The sequence below is a fragment of the Corticium candelabrum genome, chromosome 20 (genome assembly GCF_963422355.1).
Source record: "Corticium candelabrum chromosome 20, ooCorCand1.1, whole genome shotgun sequence".
NCBI lineage: Eukaryota > Metazoa > Porifera > Homoscleromorpha > Homosclerophorida > Plakinidae > Corticium > Corticium candelabrum.
In genome coordinates this window covers 4,653,535-4,670,111 of record NC_085104.1, presented here as the reverse complement: position 1 = coordinate 4,670,111, position 16,577 = coordinate 4,653,535, and the positions used below count along the sequence as shown (strand labels likewise).

General features: G+C 41.6%; 2 protein-coding genes across 2 annotated transcripts; one reads left to right on the top strand and one right to left on the bottom strand.

The window, feature by feature from the left end:
• The first annotated feature begins 35 nt into the window (after positions 1 to 35).
• On the top strand, positions 36 to 16,413 carry LOC134195931 (dual serine/threonine and tyrosine protein kinase-like). Its single transcript, XM_062665022.1, has 6 exons — positions 36 to 758; positions 7,290 to 8,555; positions 8,613 to 8,836; positions 8,908 to 9,063; positions 15,701 to 15,797; positions 15,855 to 16,413. Exons 1-6 carry the CDS (start codon positions 54 to 56, stop codon positions 16,248 to 16,250), a joined length of 2,844 nt encoding a protein of 947 aa, XP_062521006.1. The 5' UTR covers positions 36 to 53; the 3' UTR covers positions 16,251 to 16,413.
• LOC134195935 (zinc finger protein 862-like) lies at positions 12,169 to 13,511 on the bottom strand. The gene has a single exon (XM_062665027.1). The coding sequence runs from the start codon at positions 13,492 to 13,494 to the stop codon at positions 12,880 to 12,882; it is 615 nt and encodes a 204-aa protein (XP_062521011.1). The 5' UTR covers positions 13,495 to 13,511; the 3' UTR covers positions 12,169 to 12,879.
• Positions 16,414 to 16,577: the final 164 nt, after the last annotated feature.

Below are 16,577 nucleotides of genomic sequence, written 5' to 3'. Positions count from 1 at the left end.
CGTGAATGACTATTCGTTCCAATTCCGACGTACCCGTATCCTCCACCTTGTTCATGGCGTCTAGAACTGAAACACCAACTCTCAGCGTAACAAAAAATTTCCAGGACTTTCGACAGCATGCGAAGCTTGTACGTCGCATCTATGATGAAACCCGTGAATGCTACAAGGAAGTTCAGTCATCGTGCACCAACCCAACTCTTGCTGATCAAGCGACTCTTCCAGACGGAGCCAGCGGCATCATCACTCATCTCTACAAGAACCCACTGGCACTCTGTGTGTTAGGACGTACCGCTCTAAAGCCTTTGGTAGTAAATGAGCTATTGGGTGAGAGTCTGCTGCCTAACACGCGAAGTGACTCTGAGAAATGGCGCATGGTTAAGATCAAATATTCTCCTCGTCGGTTTCTTCGCCATGTTAGCCAGGATCTGGAGATACCGGAAGAGTACGAAGTAACTTCGGTGCGAACTGCAGAACAGGTGGAGCTCGAGTCTGTCCCACGCGAGGATCTGGTGCTCTACTCTGCGGTGTCTGCCTCGCCCACACCGGATCAGTGCCTTTTGGAAATTGAGACTCTCGTAGAAGTGGGCTTGAATCATCCGTTGCTAGAGACCGGGGTGGAGATCATCCTACCGGCGTCTACAGACCCCAATACTTCCGTTGCTAGTGCACAGACGCCAATGGAGGTGATGCTGTGTTTAGATGGCTACCTACCTCTATTTATCTATCCTCTAGATCTGGCGGATCCTTTCAAACAGCAGGTGAGGGCAGTTTTGAATTGAGCATGTCAATTAATATGCGTTTAATTAATATGTGATTATGTGTACACTTTTGTGCAGTTTTGACGATACACATACTGTGGTAGTGTGGATGCAGTGAGTGTTATTCAGTCCTTTTTATTTGTAACTACAGTAGTCCCCCTCTTGGACGACCACGTCTAAGTTTCCATAAAAGCGGTCTCTCAAAACGGGTGGTCTCTCATCAGGTTTTTTTTGTTGAACTCGTTAAAGTTTTGTACTACATACTGTATTTAGTTTTCTACAATGCACTGTACAGTACATATACAAACAACAAGAACAAGACCAAGGCTGTGTCTCCACTTGTTGCTCTTTAAACATGTTTAACATTAAACATGTTTAGACTCTAAACATGTTTAGTAGACAGCGTCTCCACTTGTCCACTAAACATGTTTAGACTCTAAACATGTTTAGTAGACAGCGTCTCCACTTGTCCATTTATTCTGGGCTATTAAAAGAATTATCCGGGACTTTGTTGTACCGCGCGAATTCATTTCTTGTGCACCAGACAGTTGGAGATCGTCTTCTGGTCGTCTGAAAACCATCAGAGACACGAGTCTCCGTCTTCGTCGAAATCGTTCTCTCCTGACCCTCTGCATCAGTCTACGCACTCTCTGACATTGCCTAGTTCTGTCTTCTTCCAATAGTCTCCAAAGATAGAGAAAGAAAAGCGCGAAAGAACTAACATCTATGGTCGTGGAATGCGCGTTTCTATCATGTGACCATTAAACCTAAACCACTTTCGTTAAACTACCTCTGAGGCCGTGTTTCCACTAGCTGCACCTTAAACTAGTTTAGCTCAAACACATTTAAAAACTAAACCAGTTCAAGAAAGCGACTGTTTCCACTAGGAACTTGCACATCCGGGATGTACAAAACAAACTGTGTATGAACGCCTTATTTTGAAGTATTGGGCTGCTCTGTCGCCAAGTCAGAGCAACTGTTGGTTGTCACTGATTCAGCATCTGCTGGTAGGAGTTTACATGACGATGACCAAGGACACCGTCTTCTCTCTCTCCGTAGCTGCTGATTTCTTTTCCTAAGTTAGCGACCCTTACATCTTCTAGGGCAATCCTATCCCAGTAAAATAGTCAATATTATCCAAAAGAGCATTGTCAGAAGCCATCTAAAATAGCGCACTGCTGTCACGTGACAGTTAAACCTAAACCACTTTGCTAAACCTACTTTGAAGTAGGTTTAAGAAAGCGGTTTAGGTTTAAAATATAACTGGTTTAGTGCAGGTGGAAACAGGTCAATTCTTAAACCAGTTTAGCTTAAACCACTTGTTAAACTGGTTTAGGCTCTAGTGGAAACGCGCCCTGAATCATTTTTAGCAAAAGCTGTTTAGGTTTACAGTTAAATAGGTTTAACGCTAGTGGAGACACGATTATTCTTAAACATGTTTGGACTTAAACAGGTTGTAAACATGTTTAAGCCCTAGTGGAGACGTGCCCCAAGAACAACAAACAACAACACTGAACCACTCCCAAATAACTCTGTCCAAATCTTTGTAGCACAACTTTCTAACCTTGCTGTACTTCCTCTCTACTCAACCTCAGGTTTCCCATTGCTGTCTAATGCTCTTTTTGTTCCCTTAATTCCTTGAATTTGTATCTTACTTACGCCGAGATTTTCAGCGATTGAGCGACACGAACGGCCTTCTTTATCTTGTCCAGCACAGCTATCCTTTCATGAATGGTTAGGATCTTGCATTATCGAGACGACATTCAACTACTTCCGTACGCACACGTGTTACTGTAGTGTGGTTGATTGTGACGACAGTCCTTTCGTTATACATACCCGGTGCAGTGGTGGAGACAGGCAGTGCTAAGTGGTCGCTCAAGGCAGGGACACATGACAACTTTGAGCCTACATGTACTTTGGTGGTCGCTTGTCGCGTTAGAGGGGTGGTCGCTGAAGAGGGTTACGTGCAATACAAATTTCGTCGGTGTCAAGCCAAACTGGTCGTAAACAAGAGGTGGTCGCTCAAGAGGGTGGTTGTCCAAGAGGGGAACTACTCTACTATAGTATTTTGTGTTCAATTATCCGAATAAGGCATTCAATTATTTGACTCAGGCATTTAATTATCCGAGGTTCAGTCATAGAAGTACCAATCTAAAGCAATAATTCTCTCAGTGTGATATGTAAAGTCAAAACCGCACACATTTCTTTCATGACCTCTGATGGTTCAGCTGAACAATAAATGATTGTTGATTCAACCATGGTGGGAAGGCTATAAGTAGTGAAATTCGAGCTCTTTATGGAAGTCTTGCATGTTATCACTCAGGATGCGCGCCTTACCAAGTTCACCACGTAAAAATCGAGGAGGAATCAAACAGAAACATTTAATTCAATTTCTTTATTTGTTGCATCATATTCACTTTGTATTTATTTGCTATCAAAGTATAAAAATAAACATAAATTTAGCTTGTTTGCAAGTTTTCGCTGCATTGTTATTATTGATCATGATGACTACAGAGGGCAAGAGTAATGACATGAACTGTTTATAATAGTTAAATGAAATGAACTGATCAAAAGATCAGCAACTAAATTTATTGCATAGATCATCTGATTGTAAGGAATCAATAAGCAACCCAATAGTTCAGACAACTGACTCAAGGAGGACTGCCAGGCAAGATCTAATTATAGAGTTGATGATGTCCAGATGCCCAGATTGCAAAATGACAATACTCTAATTCACACCTGTTAGGCTAGACAGGTGTTAAATACATGAATGATGCTATTTAAGACAAAATGGATTGAATAAGTTGTTTGTTGAACAACATCCTCTTGATTAGCTATTACCCTTTGATGTAGTATGATCAATGCAAAATTGTGGTCAGTCATGAATCAATGAGGGATGACCAACTGTTATATTCTACTCTGGGACTCAGCAGGATTACTCAAAAACTTTGTATTTTGATGAAATTTGACAGGATGATAGAACTTTGATAGAGGGACAAAAGATTAGATTTGGAATTAAAGGGGAACTTCAACGGAAACACAGGCTGGTCTCAAAATGTAGGCTTTATCGTGAACCTTTGTGCTGCACTACTTTCAGGCCAGCCGTTGCTTCTGTAGCGGAGAAAATGCATGTTACAGTATGTACTGAGCATGAGGAGGTTGACACGTCATTGGCGCTAAGCTCCGCCCACACCAAATGAATTGCCTGCGTAGCTCAGTTATCTTGCCAGTAAACTACACGCAAACTAAATGGGAATGGTAACTATAGAGGGATCTTGTGTTTTAAGAAGAGCTCTTTGTAACGAAAGTAGGATGCTAGAGGCCGTTTTCCCCAGCAGACTTGACCCTCTCCTCTCACAGAAGATGAAGCTAGCGCAATATAACTCAATGGTAATTAGCGTCAGCCTTCGCTCTATTGATCTACGAGGAGAAACACGCTCAAGGTTTAAGTATGTCAAGGAAGCGTAGACGTTCTCTTCGAGAAACCTGTGTAAGCGAACATGGCCTCTTCTTGTTTTTCTCTTAGTCCTCTGCGTCTACGTTAAATTTAGGTATCAGTCTGGTGTGCTCAGCTTTGGCGATCAGCATGGCTCTAGATGCCTCATGAGCTGCAATAGAGGATTAAGTATCCGAGAATGACGAAGGGGCGGTATATTGCCATGGTCACAAATCTACACACTGTGCAGGGTGTAAAATAGTTTACGTACTACAGTACTAGCTACACCATCCACATTATTGCGCTTGGGATAAAAGTCTAAAGCTCAAGCAAAGCCATTCTGCGCCTGTAACACTTCGCCCAGCCGCTGTTTGAAAGGGCGTGTCTACTTACTCAGATCTCTTCAAGAGAGCCTCATATTTGAACCCTTCAAATGATTCTCTTTGTAGATTAACTTAATAGAACGAAGGCTAACACTAATTACCATTGAGTTTTATAGCCTCATCTACTGTGAAAGGAGAGGGTCAAGTCTGCAACACTAAGTCCCTCTACAGTTACTATTCCCGTTTAGTTTGCATGTAGTTGAGATGGTGTTGCATGGTGTGGCAAGCTGATGTGGTATTTAGTTCACTGTTAATGGTGAAGTGGCAACACAGCAAATTTTTAAAATTAATTAAAGGAGCCTTACCAGACTCTTCCTTGGGGCCTGATGGAAAATGGGAAGGGTCTGGCTATGCAAGACTAGCCGCATATTGTGAACTTTAGTTTCGGTCAACAAGCATTTGACCTTGAAACTTATTGTTTGCATGACAACATATCGCCTAACTCGGAAGTCACATGGAGCCAAATTGCAGCACATTGTCGACATATGTGAGAGACATTTAAGGTGTTTGCACCTTTGTTCGTAGATGAGTTGTTGCCAGTTGGTAGTTGTGTTTCTGTCTCACCTTTACATGCTTGTATTCATTGACCTCTGTGACTGACTGAGTGAAAGCACTGGGAGTAGAGTCTTGGATCTAATATGGGACATTCTCAAATATGGGACACTGGCACAACACTTCAAAGCAAGCTACCTCTCCATTTTTTTTATATCAAAGTAAAGACTGATCATTCATAAATCATTTCTGTTAGATTCAAGCTAATTGGTTTAATTTTCGTACTGCCACAAGTTCTTTTTCAAGGAAGGGTATGATTCTCCAGCATGGGACAAAACGATCCAGAATGGGACAAAACAATCTAATATGGGACAGCTGCTAGTTCTTGCTGAACAAAACATCTTAATCATGGATCGGGTATTCAGTCAAGAGGGGCATGTCTCTTCTACCTACAATATCCTCTCTAGAGACGACGGAAAAGGGGCAGGTTGCACTATCTAATATGGGACACCCATATTGTTTGAAGTGAGACAATGTCGCGTTGCCTAGAATTTATTTGACTCTCAAAAACAGCAAGACGAAGCTGTTTATTGCTTCTAGTGGTTAATCAAGTTCCCTGTACTCAGTTAGAGAGCTTGTCACTGTTGTCTGCATTGTCTAGCTAGCTAAAACACAGCTGTAAAAACAGCTTGTAGTCTAGAAATGACTACAATCACCATCTTTGTGTTCAAACACTTTGTAGCATCTCTTGGTTGCATTAAAAACACACCCTGTTGTTCTTGACAAAACCGATTGAATGTGGGTGGAGCCACTGTAATGAAGTGTAACTGTTATCTATAACTCAATGACTTCGTCATTCATGTAGTGCGCGTTTCTGCAGTCTGAATTAAAGATTTATGCAGTTTAGTCAACTGTAAGTCGCTTAGACTAAGTTTTTTCTTTACTAGCTTAGTCTAGATAATTCTAGATTATTCGTGAGATCTGCACGTGGTTTGAAACCCCGCATGCAAGAAGATATAGCTGTGCAGTACCTGGTCTGGCTCTAAGAGCCAGTGTACACAGAGATGACCATGCAGAAAGACAAAGATAGCAAGGACGATGTGGGCTGGAACTAGATACATGGTGACTTCATGACAGTGGCTCCACTCACATTTGATCGGTTTTGCCAAGAACAACAGGGAGTGTTTTTGATACAACCAAGAGATGCTACAAAGTGTTGAACGCAAAGATGGTGATTCTAGTCATTTCTAGACTATGAGCTGTTTTGCAGCTGGGTTTTAGCTGGCTAGACAATGCAGGCAGCAGTGAAAAAGCTCTCTAACTGAGTACAGAGGACTTGAATAATCACTAGAAACAATAACTTTGTCTTGCTGTTTGAGAGTCAAATAAATTCTAGACAATGCGACATTGTCTCGCTTCAAACAATATGGGTGTCCCATATTAGTGATAATGGTCTGCCCCGCCCCTTTTCATCATCTCTAGAGAGAAGAAGTGCAAAGCAACGAACTTGGCTCCAACATTATAGGCAGAAGAGACGTGCTCCTCTTGACTGAATACCCCGATCCATGATTAAGACGCTTTGTTTGTCGAGAACTAGCAGCTGTCCCATATTAGATGGTTTTGTCCCATATTGAAGAATCAGACCCTTCCTTGAAAAAGAGCTTGTGGTGGTACAAAAATGAAACCGATTAGCATGAATCTAACAGAAATGATTTACGAATGATCAGTCTTTACTTTGATATAAAAAATGGAGAAGTAGCTTGCTTTGAAGCTTTGTGCCAGTTTCCCATATTTGAGAACGTCCCATATTAGATCCGAGACTCTACTGATGCCTCAGTGCGCAAACAAATGGGGCAGATTACGATATGCTTATTAATACTTCAAACAAGTTTTTCTTTAATTAATAAATTGGGGCAGAGAGAGGTGAATTTTTCCTCACTTGCTAATCTCATAGACTCTAAGAGTAAGATCTAAGCATCTTCCTGTTAGTAATACAAGTTATATTTTCTTCTGAAGAAATAATTACAGTTAGAGCAGTTTTTTCATCAGTAATACATTCTATTTTGAAAAGTAATTAAAGCTGGAGCAGTTTTCTCTCAGTTTTGTGGGTGCTTGTCATAAGGGTAATATGCATTAACTGACTGTTTCATTAATTAGAGCTGCAGCTATTATAATTTATAATGTTACATTGAGTAGTTGTCTTTGTTTTGACTTTTGCAGGATCGAGAACAGATTCAGTGTTTAAAGCATGTTGCTTCTAATTCACCCATACTCTTTGTGTGTGTGGATAGGATGAACATGGGTGCACTATTTTCAACCAGTGATCAAACTCCAATTACAATTAGACCTACTGAAATGGCTGATACTGTTACAAGTAATATTTGTAGACAAGGAAGTACATCTAGTTTAGCAGAAGGTGATTCGGTTCCATCAAAAATACGTGACATTTATGATCATTTGAGTCAAGAAAATTACTTTCCTGAAGGTGATCAGTCAGGATCACATGACAACTTTACTGAATCAGATGGGTTCTTGTACTCAGTTGAGTCTGATTCAATGAGTATGGCAATGTACCAACCTATTCACCAGTTTGTTGAAGATTTTAGTGAGATTGGCTCATCATTTGTTCATTTTGTTCGTCGAAACTTGAACCACCAGCTACAGTGTGCAGCAAATATTCTTTCTACTTCTCACAATCAGTGCCTTCGAACATTCATTTGTGCTGCATTTGATATGGCACGGGATGTACAGGTAACACCGAGACGACTTGATTATGCACGAAAACGAGAGAATGCTCTGTTTTGCAATCTAATGGAATTTGCCACTCGAGAGCAAGAGAAGATTCGTCACCTCATTACTGAAAGTATTGATAACTTAACTCCAAGTATTCTGGAGAAGGCAGAAAATTTTGAATTCTTTGATGTAGTTATTCCGAAGTCTTTGGCTGTTGGAAACCGAATCGAAAGGATTTGTAATCATCAGATACAGGAGATGGTGTTTGCTTCATTAAATGAAGCTGTGGCTAAGCAACTTATTAGTTCAATGAATGTAATGCGTGAGAGTGTGATTGGTACATTGTCACGCTGTCTAGATAGTTTAGAAGATGACTTGTCATCAAAGGATTCTAATGCAGACAGCGAAGGGGCTAAGAAGGCATTACGTGATATTCTAGATGCTGCTTATCAGCTGGAATTTTCTAAACGCAGTTCTAGCAGCAATGTGCAGCTTCTTTTGGAGCGCTTTCTTTTAATGCTTACATCAGTTTCTCGCTCACAAACAAAAGTGGACGGTCTTTGGAAGAAGCGCATCGCCAGGACTGTCATCAATAAGATGAATGCAGCTCAACTTGCTCGCAGTCTATGTTCACAGTTTAGAAGTAGACTTGTTAGAGCTCATCAAATGTTTCTCACATCATTGCAGCAGCTAGATGTTGAACACTCAGCGAGACTGCAAGAGATGGAAGAACACAGAACTATAGTGAAGAAGGCAAGTATATTTTTTGTATTGGTTTTGTTAGATGTTTGTTAATTTTGTTTAATGTAGGTTTTGGCACCTAAAATTGCACGATTGTGCTTGCTAAGCACATCATTATGTGACCTCATACAGTATGGTCTTCCCAAAATTGGTCGTGAAATTGGTCGTGGTCAGTATGGAGTTGTGTATACCTGTGAGCCATGGGGAGGTCATCACAATGTGTGTGTCAAATCTGTTGTCCCACCTGATGAAAAGCATTGGAATGATTTAGCATTAGAATTTCATTATACATGGTCAGTTGATTATAACATATGTATACAGTGAGTCAGGATTTGTCTCATATATATATCACTGTCAATATCAGGTCTTTGCCAACTCATGACCACATTGTCAACTTACGGGGTGTTGTTGTTGATGAGAGCTATGGAGTTCAGCCAGGGTCATCATCGGCTGTTCTCTTGGTGATGGACAGACTAAAGAGGGATCTGTATCAGGGAATGAAGGCCGGAATGACATTTAGGTATGAGTTTTTATCTTGTTGATGATCATTAGCAGTAGAACGCTAGTCTGTAAATAGAAGATTGACTTAGCTTTATGGGATGACTAGGGGCGCGTTTGGTTGGGCTCTCCCAGCCTTTCCAGAAGAGGCTCCGTGTGCATGCTTTTCTTCCAACTTCTACAGTTCTGCCGCTATAATTGAAAGAGCCACTCTACCGACTCTGCTGCTTGTTGGAAGAGCACGCCCCTCTTTCAACCTCTGCACTAGAGCACGCCCCTCTTCCAACCTCTACCAGCTCTTGCGCTGGTAGAGGTTGGGAGAGGGCGTGCTCTTCCAGACTCTTCTGGAAGAGGCTGGAAGAGCCCAATCAAACGCACTCTAGCTCACCATCCCATTCTCCGCACGGGCAAATTAGCTATTAATATTACTAATGGTTAGTAAATTTTTATTACTATTAGTTGTAGTTAATTAATTAATTTATCATTGTATGCTTTCATGAAGTATATCTCATTCACCCTGTTCTGATATCCTGTTCTGAGATTATTGATTGCTAGTTATTATCCCATTGAAGGCAAAAAATGTAACCGAGTGTCCTGTTTCAAAAATCCCGTTGATTGGATTATTGATTGTTAGCTATTTAATTAAGTTAATTAATTAATATTCCGTTGAAGCCATTTCGACAGTCCCGTTGGATGCGCGTTACTTCGAAGACGTTGCTGCCATTGCCTGGAACAGGTGTATCGAACCTGACATCTATTCGACGCGAATCTTGTTCGGAAATATATATCTGAGCAGCAGTAAGTCACGTGCAGTTACGTACTCATCCGGACAATCCGTTCCCCATATATAACCAAGTCACGACTCGTGCCGACTCTCGCAATTTGACAGTCCCGCTGAACGTTGTCACTTCGAAGACGTTGCTGGCATTGTGGGGAACAGGTGTATCGAACGTGGCAGCTCTTCGATGGGCATAGATGGGCAAACGACTATGGGCGTTTTTTCAAGACCCGGATATGAGCAAAAATATTTTCCCATTCTCGATGTCGCTCGTAATAGACGACACATCCAGTGCGTACCGTCCGATGTCGGGAACGGGTGGTTTAAATTCGGTGCAGATCCGATACGTCGTTATGAAGATATTCGCCCACACGAGCGGAGACAGGTTCCGTCGGCTGGAAATTGCGTCGGTGTGGGAGTAGTACGGAAGACGATGACAGCTTCACTTTCTACCTTTAGGGATTTGGCATGCATGAGCCAAATTTGGCTATGATCAGACTTGCCGTCCTGGAGATCTTCTCCTACATGCGAAGCTACACACACACACACACACACACACACACACACACACACACACACACACACACACACACACACACATGCACACACACACACACACACACACACATGCACACACACACACACACATGCACACACACACACAGTGACACACACACACACACACACACACACACACACACACACACACACACACACACACACACACACAGTGACACACACACACACACACACACACACACACACACACACACACACACACACACACACCACACACACCCACCACACACATCACACACTTGACAGGCAGCTTTCCTCTATATAATAAATAGATCACTGATTACTTGGTTTTGTCTCTAGTGAGTTACATATGTAGGTTAATTTGGTATCCACACCTTGTGAGCACACTTAGGTAGATTAGAGGTAGTAGTAGCATAATTCTTGACTTTGTTGTCATGTCGGTTGGAAATGTTGCAAGCATTTGTGGTCACATGCTACAGTAGGAAGTGACTTGTAGCTTGTTGTTATTGCTGTTCTTTCACTGCAGTATTCGATTAGATTTCTAAATCTAATTTCTGATTTGTCTTAATGGGAGAGGTGCCTATGCCTGCTCACCTTTTAGCACATGTTGCAGTAACTTAGGCTGATGAAGTTGATCATGTAGCATAATATCACAGACACTTCACGTGACATGGACAGGACTTGTGAGACTCTTGATTGGTCAAAGGCATGCCCATTTGTGGGATAGAATGTATGGTCTGCTGTCTGTATCATTTTAAAAAGTAGAATTGGTCTCCTACAAATTGCGCTCTTGCGTAGCTAAACCACCAGCTCTATATACATGTAAACTACAGGCGCTAGACAAAGACTGGTGGTAGCACATTGTTTCTATGCTCTGTTTTTAATTAAGCATGACAGCCTGGTCAATCGGTCATGTTGTCTGTGGGTGTGCAAGGATGGAGACCAAAAAAAGCGATTGACAAGTATAGTAGAAGTGCATACTAAGTTTAGTCTACCATGTTTCTGGCAAAGTGGGAGATGCAGGTTCTTCCAAAGTGGAGGATGCAGGTTGCACGTCGTAGGCATTAATGATCATGGTCTTGGTCTTATGCATCTAAAAAGTACTTCCAGCATTGAAAGCAACACTCAACTGACCGATTACACGTAGTAAGAATATGGCTCTTGATTCATGGTAATGTCATCCGTTCCTTAATTAGTCACCCACTATATGAGGAAGAGTGGCAAGGTTGCCTTGGTTTTATACATTGCAGGCATGCAGAAATTATGGATGATCCTGTTATGTAACGTCTACAAATAATCAAAACAACAGCAACATTGCTCTTGTGGCAGTGAATGCAGCTTTTGCAAACAGACTGGTATAGTTCTATTGTTGTGTGTGTTGGGCATGGCTGTGGCCGGCAGTTTGGAAGTGGTCTGGTTGAAATTTAGCAGGCATGCACAGACGCTTATGTGCAGACAGACACAAAAGATAATTTTTCTCGTGTTACTTAGTGACAGAATGCAATGTCTTGAGCGTCATCGACATCGTAGTGAAAAGGCATGCAGTCAGGTATAAAACCATGCATTGCATAGGTCTGCGGAGTACGATGCAGCACAGGGTTAGACTACCAGAAGGATCTTGTAGGAAACAAAAGTTCATAGGGTGATGAGGCATTAGAGGAGGTGACAGAAGCAACACCATCTGGTTCCACTTACTATCTGCTATTCTAAAACCAGAATAAACAGGTCTATGAGCTGTATGCGTTCTGATTTGTAGGGCTGCAGGCACTTGATATGAGGCAGTCTCGGAGTGACTAAATAAAATGTTATTTAATCAGCTATGCCCTATTCTGGAAGTTGCTGGGAATGGTCTGTTGGTGAAAGTACAAATATTGAAAAGTGGTCCGGTTTCAACCAGACTGGTGGCGATGTCCCTGTTGGGTGACAGTTAAGACTTTCCGGAAACCGATAGGTAGAGCTGGATGTCTTTTTGCAACTTTTTGAAAACAAATCTCATTACTTGATATTCAGATTAGTACATATTTCCGTATACAATTTAACATCTATAAGAACGTTTCATAACTTAAAAACTGATGGGGCCGTTTCAAGAATTTCATTCACCACGTGGAATGTTTTTTGACTTGCAATCAGATCACGTGAGCCTTACTGACACAATCATGTTCCCGGAAATGGTCTTTCTGCTGTATGACAAGGCATAATTTACTTTTTCTTTTTTTGCGTAGCGGTATTGCTACACAAATTGCAAATTGAGTAGCAGTAATGCAAATTGCTTCGCAACCATATTTTTGCTAAACAAAGCAATTAATTAATTAATTGAATACTCAGACAGTTCATGCTTTTCTAGTCTACAGGCGCAAGTTCATAGTCAGTGCCAAACTGTGAATAGTGATGATACTATTAAATTTGTTATTATAACACAATTCCCTTTAGCTAAATGGAAACGAAGTTACTTGAATAGTAGCAAGTGCACCCTGCCCATTCAAACTTTAGAAGCAAAATATGCTATTCATTAACTTTTTTTTAACCATATGGCTGAACGTGTGGCCTCCTTGGAGTGTTGAAGAACTGTTGGACTGCAAGTGTAGGGTCAAACTGTGCCAATGGCGGACCATCAACGCTAATCCTCATCAAGTGATCTACGGCATCTTCACTAAGACTTGATCGCCAGTCACTTTTTATCCTCCTCATAGCACTGAAACCACGCTCCACTAGGGCATTGCTGACTGGAAACACCAGCAGTATGCACACCAATTGCACAAAGTTTGGAAATTTCTCTTTGTACTGGGACAGAAGCAGTGACCATACAGTATTTTTTGGATGGTGTCGCAAGTTATCGATCCAGTACATCTTGAAGAAGGTCCAGTCTGTCATTACCCCATCCAGCAATACGTTGTTCTTTAATAGAAGACAACGGAAGTGCTTTACAGCAAGAGACACATCAGCTACATCAAAGGGTGCAAGATCATCTCGGTCAGTCGGCCACAGATTAGTGTCAAGGAGACAAACTGCTTTAAAAAATCCCTGTTGTAAATCATCAGAACGATTGTGAATGCATTTCCCAATAGCTTCGGTGTAAAGTGATCTCGACATCATAAATGCTCTAAGTACGTTTGGCTGTACGCCTGACAGCTTCATATTTTGAAAATGCAGCTGGTCATCTTTCTCTGCAGGCTGCACTAAACTGTGACAGCTCTGATGGCACTTCAGGGTTGTCAGCCTTCAAATTTTCAAGGATAAGATGAACCGAGTCTAAGGATAAGATGAACCAAATCTAAGTTAGCAATGGTGAAAGGCAAGTCGGCGGAATGACCTTGCAGATGACATGACAATGTAGCAAGAGGGTTGAATTGCCAATTTTCCTGTGTTTCTGTGACAGTGCTGTTTGTGTTGACCTTTACATTGGAAAGGTCCCATGCAACTGCACATTGCATGATTGTTCGTTATTTAGTTGGTAGTGACCTTCTACATTAGCTAAATATAATATTGCAAGTACATTGACTACACTGTTCCTTACTTTTCCTTTTTTTTACGGAAGTCTCAATAGCTATCTTGTTTCAAGTTTCTGTTTCTGTTGCCATCCCTTCTGCTAATGAGATGATAGTTTCAGCAGGTGTTCTGCTAATGTGCTTTAGTTTCATGTATTGCACAGCATGACCACTCAAGTACAGATAGTTCGTAATTGAATAAAGATATAATAGTATATTATATATAGTATCTTCTCACCACTTTGCTATGAGATTTTTAGTTAGACTCCTACTGTACTTGGATGGGACATTCTGATGCGGGACGTTCTGATGCGGGACGTTCTGATGCGGGACGTTCTGATGCGGGACGTTCTGATGCGGGACGTTCTGATGGGGATGTTCTGATGCGGGACGTTCTGATGCCGGACGTTCTGATTCCGCATCCAGTTTGTGCGACACCTAGCTGACTTTGTTTCGCAACATGCAACATACAAACATTGATTCGCAAACTGCGATGCCATACCAGATAAATTAGGCCCTGTATGAAGTCTGCCATTCATACTAAACATGGACCAATGGCTCATTTTTCTTAATGATGCTGTCAGCTTATTAGAAGGACCCAAAAGTGGTTGAGCACACTAAACTTGCCTGCAACAGAAACATGTCCTCAACTGCGTCTGATCTTGGTCGGTTCTTTTGTGTGGCCATGATTCAAGGACACAAAGATGTTTTTGTGCTTTATATATTTGATGGTTATTGTGGAATGCCTGAGCAACTGCAATGCTGCTTTTGCTGCCACTGAATTGTTCCTTTTCTCTTTACTCGCTTGAAAAGTTCAAGAGTTGGGGTAGCTGGGCACTATCTCAAAGCACACCCAACAGATGTACATTAAGAACGTTTCATATCTTAAAACTGATGGGGGCCGTTTCAAGAATTTCATTCACCAAGTGGAACATTTTTTGGCACAATCAGATTAGGTGAGCCTTGCTGATGCAATCACATTCCTGAAAATGGTCTTTTTGCTGTTTCCGTCGCTCCAAGCACGGTGGAAATTGTTGTGCTACTTTCAGACTGTCTAGAGACTGACCTTTTCGTGTGATTTATTTCCGTCTGGCAACATTCAAGGGAATCGGTGTTTTGTGATTTTCTTTGGTGTTGAAGGCAATGGACGCTGTCGTCAATTGTGTTCTAACAGTCTACATCCCTACGCAGGAGCACTTTTGCGAACGCCCTCGATCACCGGACCTCGCTATTTCAGTTGCACACTATGCTGCGCACTAGACATCGCACAGTTCTTCGGGGTGTTTAATGAACAGTCACTATATCAATACAGCAGAGTGTCACTTACCTGAACACCTCATGGCTCATCATAACTCTTAATATTCCAGATAATCTGATGTTGGATAACCTGATGTTGACTTGTTGCAGTTGTGCATATGCCCTTTAGGTTATTGAGGTTACAAAATATAACAGTCTGGATGTACGGATGTACTTACTCATCAGGGCACTAAACACAGTTAGGCACTTTCTGCTGTACTTCTGCAAATGGTGCAAAATTATGGGCACAGAGAGAAGCACAGATGAGATACCATGTGCATGCTTTCCACTGCTTACATGCAAAGCTAGAGTGAGTCCAAAGCACTTGCATCTGGTAGACAGATTCAAATGACTGATGTTTGGTTGAGTGACATTTTACTTTACTGTTTTGTGACAGTCACTAATTGACAGCTGTTATCAGTAACCTATTTTTTGTGGACCTGTTACACTTGTCTGGACAGCATTTTAGTGAGTTAAAATAACTGCAATAGTCTTTGTTGGTATTGATGTGGTTAGTGTTTGTTGAAGTGAGTAAAACTAGTAATGAACGTGTTCTGTAGGCAACGTCTTCAAGTAGCACTAGATGTTGTAGATGGTTTACGGTTTCTTCACAGCCAGGGGCTGATCCACAGGGATGTTAAGCTCAAGAATGTTCTTGTAAGTTGTGTGAAACATAGCGATTATCAATTTCTTGTATGCCTTGTATTTTATTAGCTGAATGAGCAAAACAGAGGCAAAATCACTGATCTTGGTTTCTGCAAACCAGAGGCAATGATGAGTGCATCGATTGTTGGTACACCTATTCACATGGCGCCTGAGCTGTTCAGCGGCCATTATGACAATTCAGTTGATGTGTATGCCTTTGGTATCCTTTTATGGTATATCTGCAAGGGTAGTGTGAAGCTACCACAGTCTTATGACCGTTGCCAAAGTAAAGATCAATTGTGGAGCAGTGTGAAGAGAGGGCTACGGCCAGAGCGTGTGCCAGCATTCTCAGACGAGTGTTGGTCAATAATGGAGGGTTGTTGGCATGCCGATCCAGATAAACGGTTACTACTTGGAAATGTGCATCACCTGCTGAAGGAGATATTGGATAAGGCACCACCATGACAGAATGGAGCTACTAGCGACATATGTTGATTATGTAAATTTGCAATCTTACTACTTCAAGATTGGTTTATGTATTTTTGCATGCTGAATATTGTAGTTGTGGACATTAGGAGATTGGTTGGTGAAAACTTGTTTGTTTGGAAACATTTGTTTTCATAATAGAGATGTGTACAGCCTGCGCCTGCAAGCTGCTTTAAGGCCTGACCACACTGGCAACTGGATTGTGATCCATTTCTGGTCTAGTGTGGACATGGCTTTAGAGTGCTGACAGTATTTGTAGCATCTTAAGTAAGACATATGACATAACTACTGAAGGGAAGCTACTCT

What these genes read in the sequence shown, in the direction of transcription:
- LOC134195931 (XM_062665022.1), top strand. Translation starts at nt 54, where the DNA reads ATGGCGTCTAGAACTGAAACACCAACTCTCAGCGTAACAAAAAATTTC. An exon ending in TTAGAATTTCATTATACATG is followed by an intron (nt 8,837 to 8,907) that starts GTCAGTTGATTA and finishes TGTCAATATCAG; the next exon opens with GTCTTTGCCAACTCATGACC. An exon ending in TTAAGCTCAAGAATGTTCTT is followed by an intron (nt 15,798 to 15,854) that starts GTAAGTTGTGTG and finishes GTATTTTATTAG; the next exon opens with CTGAATGAGCAAAACAGAGG.
- LOC134195935 (XM_062665027.1), bottom strand. Translation starts at nt 13,494, where the DNA reads ATGAAGCTGTCAGGCGTACAGCCAAACGTACTTAGAGCATTTATGATG.